The sequence below is a fragment of the Balaenoptera ricei genome, chromosome 15 (genome assembly GCF_028023285.1).
Source record: "Balaenoptera ricei isolate mBalRic1 chromosome 15, mBalRic1.hap2, whole genome shotgun sequence".
NCBI classification, from domain to species: domain Eukaryota; kingdom Metazoa; phylum Chordata; class Mammalia; order Artiodactyla; family Balaenopteridae; genus Balaenoptera; species Balaenoptera ricei.
The window spans coordinates 33,334,906-33,343,628 of NC_082653.1; the positions used below are offsets into that span (position 1 = coordinate 33,334,906).

General features: G+C 43.4%; 1 protein-coding gene across 2 annotated transcripts in view; it reads left to right on the forward strand.

The window, feature by feature from the left end:
• CDS2 (CDP-diacylglycerol synthase 2) overlaps nucleotides 1-8,316 on the forward strand; it is a 59,846-nt gene extending 51,530 nt beyond the window's left edge. For both annotated transcript variants that reach the window (XM_059898169.1, XM_059898168.1), the window contains exons 8-13: nucleotides 1,585-1,672; nucleotides 2,178-2,246; nucleotides 3,135-3,287; nucleotides 4,788-4,907; nucleotides 5,349-5,452; nucleotides 5,711-8,316. In XM_059898169.1, coding sequence (XP_059754152.1) covers nucleotides 1,585-1,672; nucleotides 2,178-2,246; nucleotides 3,135-3,287; nucleotides 4,788-4,907; nucleotides 5,349-5,452; nucleotides 5,711-5,843 — 667 coding nt within the window. In that variant the 3' untranslated portion in view covers nucleotides 5,844-8,316. The remainder of the gene's footprint in view (nucleotides 1-1,584; nucleotides 1,673-2,177; nucleotides 2,247-3,134; nucleotides 3,288-4,787; nucleotides 4,908-5,348; nucleotides 5,453-5,710) is intronic.
• Nucleotides 8,317-8,723: the final 407 nt, after the last annotated feature.

An 8,723-nucleotide genomic window follows, 5' to 3' on the forward strand; every position in this document is an offset into this window, starting at 1 on the left:
AATCTATCACCATTGATAGAAATCAGTAGGCTGACTGAAGAAGCTATGCTTTTAGTGAAAATGTGAAGGCATATCCTTGTGTATATGAGGTGCTAAAGTACTGTGATTAAGATCCCAAACTGTGGGCTTCCCTAGTGGTGCAGTGGTTAAGAATCCGCCTGCCAATGCAGGGGTCACGGGTTCGAGCCCTGGTCTGGGAAGATCCCACATGCCGCGGAGCAACTGGGCCCATGAGCCACAACTACTGAGCCTGCGCGTCTGGGGCCTGTGCTCCGCAACAAGAGAGGTCACGATAATGAGAGGCCCGCGCACCGCGATGAAGAGTGGCCCCCGCTTGCTGCAACTAGAGAAAGCCCTGGCACAGAAATGAAGACCCAACACAGCCAAAAATAAATAAATAAATTAAAAGAAAAAAAAAAAAAGATCCCAAACTGTGCCTCTGTTTCCTGTTCTCAGGGTGAAGGCACAGTAATACCCACTGCCTGAGGAATAAATTAGTAAAAATATGTAAAGTGCTTAGAACAGGGACTAGCTCATCTAAATGTTCCCCTTAGGGCATTATTATGTTTAAAATAATGATAATGACTTGAGACGTACTCTCCCTCTCTTTCGGAGTTTTGTTAAGTAATTCTAAAGAGGGGCTCATGCTAAGTTCTCATGTTTAGGGCTAGACATACCACTTGGTTCTAGAGTGAATCATATTAAAATCTCTAGTTATTGGTTTTTAGACTGAACCTTCAAGACTTAATTATAGGTGCAGAGCAGAGAATGTTGCTAAAAGCCTCAACAAAGTAAATACTATGGGTGGTTGGGTGGATACAGGTGCTCTAAATCCCTACCTTAACAAGCAGGAAGTCAGAAAATATTGCCTGTAGTTGAGGGGCTAGGATTTATGTATGTTATGTTAAACTGTAATAGAGGAAATTTGAAAAAAGTGACTGTCAGAGAGCAGAAAGTGAGAAGAGAGAGATGGTACAAGTTTGGAAACTGTCCCTTTTTTTTCGTGGTGGGGATGACCAGACCAGCAGAGGGAGGCAGAGAAGAAATCTGGCTATATATACTTGGTCTTGCTCTCAGTGTAGTCCTGGGGAAAAGTTGGGCTCACTAGAGCTAGTAATAAACAGTTTAAAAAAAAAAAAAAAAGTAAATTATGAAATAGATAATAAATGTATTACTTAGGATTATGGAGGTAACTGCTAGAAGAAGAAAAGTCAGAAATGATTAAAAGTAGTTATTTTGGAGAATGGAGATAGGGATAGGGGAAACAGGCAACTTTTTATTTTTTCTTTTCTTTACACTTTAAAATTTTATATTACTTTATAATGAAAAAAGAACAAATGATATTTTATAGAATACCACCTCCATTTATTCAGTAGTCATTCAGTAAACATTTGAATGCCGCTATGTGCCGGGTACTAGGTATGGCTTATGTGGCATTTTATTTCTTTTAAACTTATTCCTTAATGGTTAATAAGTACTATATGGGTTATTGTGGTACTGAAATTTATGAATGGCATTGTTTTGTGGACTTCTGAGGTATTATCGTCTTGGTAGCATTGATTCTTACTTTGGTTTATTTCCTAGGTTCATTGTCCCCATTTCTTGTGTGATCTGTAATGACATCATGGCCTATATGTTTGGCTTCTTCTTTGGTCGGACCCCACTCATCAAGGTAAGTGGATCACCCTAACACGGACCATCACCGTGAGGGGAGGGTGGTGCTTTCAATTATGAGTAGATCAGCTTAGGAGACAGAAGAGATCTAGCTGGTGTGTACATCTTTATGTCATCCTGATGAAAGGCTAGTAATAAATTAGCTTCAAGAGAAAAGCCAGAGGAAGACTTGACAACTACTCATAGGAAAAAAAAAGAGCTAATAGGGAAAATATTTTTATAGACGGCGTAGGCACACTTTTGTGGCTTTGATCTGAATTTGAGTGTTATCATTAGTTTGCTGTTTTATAATATAATTAAATTATTTGGCCAATTGAAACAGAAAGGAAACTGAGGGCTATCAGGCAGGGAACAAGGAAACCAAGTATGGGGTATTTTAGAAGGTGAGGGGTTTAACTGAATGAGTTTTTTTAATAGTAGAAAGACTTTTAACAGTTAATCATTATTCCCAAAGCTAGAGTTATCAAAATGCCTTTTTTTAAGAACTTGCTCTCTGTCCACAGCTGTCCCCGAAGAAGACCTGGGAAGGCTTCATTGGGGGCTGCTTTGCTACTGTGGTATTTGGCCTTCTGGTAGGTGGTGCTCCCAGCTGGGTGGGGGATGGGCAGAGGCCTCCCACCCACCTTCAAAGCCCATTCACGGCTAGTGAGCATGTCCCCCGAGGCCAAGGACTCTGTCCTGCTGAATGGCAACCTTGCCCTGTAGCGGGGCATGAACATGGCATGGGCAGTGCCAGCTGTCCTTTATCTGCCAGTCTTTAAGCAGTAGAGGAGTGGGGGCCGTGCACACCTTGTACTCCTCTCAGGCTGAGGCCTGGCAACACTCAGGAGATGGCATTCTTGTCCAGGCATTTGATATTTTGCCTGAGAGTAAGAGGTGAGGTGGGATATGCCATTCTAACCCAGATTTTCTCCTGTGGGTGTCTTGCCTGGAGAGGAATCATCTCCCAGCCCTTTCTAGAGCACCATTTGCTGCTTCTGACCCTCAGGCCAGTCTCTCCCCTTTTCAGAGTTGTCCAGCTGCCCTTCAGGGCTGACTCCCTACTTACTGCTCTTCAGCTTTCTCCCCTCCTGGTTGTCTTCCTCTCACTATACCACTCCCCTCACCACCTGCCATTTTGAATTAAGGGATCCTGAGAAAAATGGACCATCGCTCCTGCAAATGGGGTGAAACTTCTTGTAGTTCTTTGCCCAAATTCCCTCAGGTCTTTCCTGGGTTTATTCAGGGCCTGGTTGTTGGAGCAAGTACATTGAGGCCTCAGTGGGCCATCAGGCTCTTTTTCATTTTTTTTTTCCAGATACAGGTAAAATACGCATATGGTGAAATATGAACCTATGATTTAGTGCATAGCTTGCACTTAGGGTGCTAGGCACTGTGAGGGACTTGGCTGAACCAGGCGTGTGCTGCCCAGGCAAGATGGCTGGAATGTGTCTCCTTTGTCTGTCTGTTCTCATCCTCAGTTGTCCTATGTGATGTCCGGGTACAGATGCTTTGTCTGCCCCGTGGAGTACAACAATGATACCAACAGCTTCACTGTGGACTGTGAGCCCTCGGACCTGTTTCGTCTGCAGGAGTACAACATTCCTGGGGTGATCCAGTCGGTCATTGGCTGGGTATGTGCCACTCACATGGGGCGAATGATCCTTGGCTGCATAGTGACTACAAAGAGAGAGCCCCCTCTCCACCACTGCCTTCCCTCAAAAACAGCTAGCTTCCTCCCTCCCCCAAGCTTGTAAGCCCCAGGTTGGAGAATTGCTCAAGTCAGTTCAGGGTGAGGACAGGAGGAGACATTTCCTCCCTCTTTAAATCATTAAGACCAGGGTTCTGAAAGTGTGCTTTTGGATCCTGGGGCACCCTGAGGTCCTCTCAGGGGGTCTGTACTTTCTTCGTAACGTAATGAAGAAAGTTTCACTTTTTCACTTTGTCAACATTTGCCATGATGGTGCAAAAGCAGTGCTGGCACCTTAGCATGAGTGAAGGCCGTGGCACTAAACTGGACTGTCATTGAATTCATTATGCCACTTACTCACAGGAAGACTCAGCCAGCTCACCTTAAGAGTGTCTTTGATGAAATAGTAAAATTATTAATTTTATTAAATCTTGACCCTTGAATACACACCTTTCTAATGCTCTGGTACCAAAATGGAAATTATACATAAAATGCTTCTGCTAAATGCTACAGGACAGTGCTTACCTAAAGGAAGACTGCATGTGCACCTGCTTGAGTTATGAGCTGAACTAGCGGCTTTTTTATGGGGACATAATTTTTACTTGAAAAGAACCAACAAACTAATTTTTCAGATTTGGATTTTTGGCAGACATTTTTCTTGAAAAGGAACAAAGTGAGTCTGTCACTTCAAGAAAACAACTGACAGTAGTTGTTACCAACGATAAAATTTGGCTTTCAAGTACAAATTAGAGTTTTGGAAAGTGTATACCTGCTACTGTAAGTTTGACAGCTTCTTAATACTTAAAGGCTTTTCTGAGGGATCTGTGGTGATTTTAACATATGACATTTTGACATTGTATGGCAAAATTTGTCTACATTTGAAAGATTTGTGTAACTCAGTGAACCAGTATTTTTGAAATGGCCAGTGCATGGTGTTACACAGTCATGCACAGGTAAACGATCCATTCAAAGTGCAAGATAGACCAATGGATTTTAATGTAAGAGTACAAAACGGTCATTGATAGGCTTTCAGATTCCACATTGCACCAAATTTTTAGAAAACTACCACTTAAGTTCTGGTGTAGTATCAGAGAATACCCATAATTATCTGAAAAGACGGTGCTAAAATACTCTTCCTTTTTTCAACAACGTATCCTTGTAGGGCTAGATTTTCTTCATACACTTCAACCAAAACATCATATTGCTGTAGACTGAATGCGTAATACCTTAATGTCCTCTATTAAGCCATATATTAGAGATTTACCAAAAACAAACAAAAACCCCCAAACCAGTCTTCTTCCTAAATTTTTTTGGGGTTGGGGGAGAGAAATAGTTTCATAAAGAGGTGGTTTTGTTGTTGTTGTTGTTTGTTTGTTTTTTAATGTTAACAAGTAACAAGCCTGGGCTTGCAGGCATCTCGACTGACTTCATTTATTCTTTTCAGAAAACAGTCCGGATGTACCCCTTCCAGATTCACAGCATTGCCCTCTCCACTTTTGCTTCACTCATTGGCCCCTTTGGAGGGTTCTTCGCTAGTGGATTCAAGCGAGCCTTTAAAATCAAAGTAGGAAAACCCTTTTCTGTTCCTCTCATTGTCTCCTAGCTGGGCCCCTATTCACCCGTCTTCTGCCTTCCTCCTCCTGTCCCACCTCATCAGCCACCACCCCCTTCAAAATATCAAGCTATGAACCCTGATTATTAATGTGTGCTCTTCTTCACCCATGCATGGAATTTAAGTAGGTTAAAGGAAGATACATTGTTTCTAAGAAAATTCAGTGGTTGGATTTTCAGTATATTTGTTAATATATTCTTTCTTCAAAAGAAACATTTTGTAATTTAATAAGATTGTGTACTATTATAGCTTCAGCATTTGAATCAATACTTACTTTTCACTTTCTGTTGCCCTAAGCTATTCAGTACAGTAGCTGGACATTGAGGTGGGACCATAAGCCAGGCTTTGACTTGGCTGAGGCCAGGCTCATCAATCCTTCCCCTCCTCTAACAGGACTTTGCCAATACCATTCCTGGCCATGGAGGCATCATGGATCGCTTTGACTGCCAGTATCTGATGGCCACCTTTGTCAATGTGTATATTGCCAGTTTTATCAGGTATAGTACCTTTCCATCTGAACCAAGTTAGTGGATTTTTAAGTGTGGTGAAATTCTAGAATTTTAGCTACTTCTCAGTTTGAGTGAAAAAAACCAAATGTGAATGCAGTTTTCGGTTGCTATTAGTTATGGATTCCCTGAGGACCCCTACCCTCCATTAGTAGAGAATCCAGAGAGGGAACAGCTACTTGAATAATCAGGCCCTCGAAGTTGCTTGGCCCCTGCTTTGCTCAGTGCTGTTTCTTCATCCTCTTCCAGGGGCCCTAATCCGAGTAAGCTGGTTCAGCAGTTCCTGACCTTGAGGCCAGATCAGCAGCTCCACATCTTCAACATGCTCAAGTCTCACCTGACTGACAAGGGGATGCTGACAGCTGCCACAGAGGACGAATAGGGACCACCCAGGGCCAGGAGAGCAGGAACAGGGCTGAGTGAGGGGCAGGGCTCCAGGGCAAGCCCAGCTGGACAAAGACAAGACTTCAACTCACTGTCTTTTTTTTTTTTACAGTGTTTTTTATTTGTGGATTTAAAAAAAAAAAAATCTGTGTGTACAGTCTATGTGCTTATGATTTGAGTTGTAAGTAACCTACAGCTTTGAGTTGGAAAGAAGTCATGGGGGTAAAACCATTTGGGTTTTTAAAACCGAAGTTTTTAACAACCTAGAAGACAGTGTTGCCCAGCTCTGGAGCACCTACTTGGTGCTTCTAGCTCCCAAGCTGGAGCTTCCATATCTGGGCTTGATCAGAGTGGACATTCATCTGTGTTCGTCCAGTTTAGCCCCCACCGAGCTCTCTTTGTAGCTGACCCCCAGCAGGGAAGAGGTGCACAGCTTGGATGTCTTTACTACTGGAGCGCTTTCCCTGGGCTTCTCAGTAATCCCTGCCTTGGAGCTACAGGAGTGTTACCTCCTGAGGCTGAAGGGATGAAGACTTATTAATCAGATAAGCATTCTGTTCACAAATCCTGTGGAGTATGAGCTCTGCTTTATGATATGGGTTCACCTCGCTTCATCACAGACTGAAAGAAGGTTTCAGTTTTTATTTTTTTCAGAAAGCATGAAAAATTATAATAGTCTGGAGAAAAGCCACACTGTACTATTTCAAGTGTATGCAGTAGGATATACTGTAATTGGGCCTTTTCCCACAGGGTTTAGGCTCAAGTGGCTCCTATAGGGCAGTCGGCTAACTGAGTCTTTTCAGGGATGATGTCGTTCACGTTTGTGCTGTAGACTTGTTGCTGCTGAATCCTTTCTGGGGGCTTCCCCATTTGGCAGGGAGCAGTGGGCTTCTCTTTCACATGCCCATGCCCTTGGCCTTGCTGACCACCCACGTAAGCTGCTGTGTTATGTGTGTGTGTGTGTGTGTGTGTGTGTATATATTATATATATAATATATATATATGTATAACTCTTAAGGCAAGTGTGTATCTGTGTGTTTTAAAAATCACTTATTTCTTACAGTGATTTCAGTTGTACCATGACTTCTTCACTGAAACCACAAAGTCCTGCTTACAACTCTGCATAACCCAACCCAATTAGAGGTTTGAAGCTTCTGAAGACTAGATTAAATGCACACTTGTTGTATAATGTGACCAGTTTAAATGTAGTTTGTATTTTACAGGGGGACCTTTTTTCTTTTCAACTGTGACTTATTTATTGTTTCCTTTTAATTAGAGGAGTGAGGTTGACTTTGGGAATATACGTTCTTTGTCAGGACAATAAGCAAGGGGGTATAGGAGAGAGAGCTTGGTGGCCAAGTGTGTTCCATTATTCTGTGCCATATTGGTTCTCATTGCCAAATGGGGGTGTAACAGCTTGCTTCAGCACCTTGGGCTGGTGCTGCTTTGCTCTATTTCTGTTTATCTCAGCCTCACTGCATCCGTGGATGCTCACAGCCAGCCCAGATCACTGAAGCGTCCAGCACGGGCCAGACCCCTCTTGATGTCTCAGCTCACAGTCGCTGTGTGACCTTCCACGTGCAACAGCTTCCTTCTTCTGAACTTTTATTTCCAGTTCAGTACATGGCTTTTCTTTTTCAGGTCCAAGGCCCCCTTAAAAACAAAATGTGTTTTTGCGTGGGGTTTTAGCGCTGGCTGTATGACGCTAGGTAGGACGGACACACCACTCTGTGGGTCCTCATTTTCTGAGCTGTCTTCTAATTCCCATATTCCATCATTCTGGCTGAACAAGTACATGTACCAGAGGCTGCTGCAGGTATTGAGTCATGTCCTGGGCACCCAAAAAGCAAGTACTTACAGGCCTTTTCTAAATACTTGTCCTTAAAATGCTTGTCCTCAGCAATAAGTCTTAAAGAGTGGAGGTGATTAGTAACGAATCTAGTTTTCTGATTGCAGAATGAACTTGGTTCCCCAAACCAGAGATGAAATGGCGCCACATTTGTCTCATGGTACCCCACTGTGGGCAGATGGTGGGTCCTTGGGAGCAGGGAGTCTCAGCTGGGACCCGGCAGCAGAGAGCCACCTTTGAATAGGTCTTCCTTTGGGATCAGGGAGCCTGGCACATTTCTGTGGACGTGGCTGCTGATGGGGGTCCTGGGAAACGGCAGCTGGAAGCTCAACAGAGCTGCCATCAAGAAAGCCTGAGGGTCAGCGGGATTTTGTTTTCTTTTGATTCCCTGCCTGCTTTCTGGTGAAATAGGGGAATTTCGTAGTCAGTAGCCAGGAGACTGATGCCACCTTGTGTCTATATAGCACATTGTTTTTCTTTCTCCCATTTATTGAAAATCTTTCACCAAACAGACAAGTTTCCAGAGACTTATAACACACAGCTGTGCAGATCTTAATGCGTGGCATAACTTGCTTCAGATCCATTTTTTTTGTGAGAAATAAAATGTGACAAATTGTGTGCCCTCCCTTGTCGTGGATTCAGTTTCTAACTCCCATGCATGGTTTTATGTTTCCCATTTGATTTTGTGTTCATACATATTGTGCAGTCCTGATTTAGAGATTTTTGTTTTGTTTTTCAATTTGAATCCTGTACATTCTCACAGCAGCCTTCTGAGGTACCTCAGGTGAGAGGCATGAGCCCTTTGCTGATGAGGAAACCGAGGGCCAGGGGGGTGCGTCCCCAGGGTCACATGGTGGTTGTGCTCACCAGCAGGACAAGGACTTATCATCCCCAGGCCTCCTCACCTTTGGGAAAGTGCAGTACTCCTTCCAGCAAGCTCAGGAGGGCCGACCTGTGTGCCACGTTTGGAGCTTAAGTTGCTGTTAGCTCCTACCTGGTGACATAAGGAGCTGATGGAAAAAGAAACCA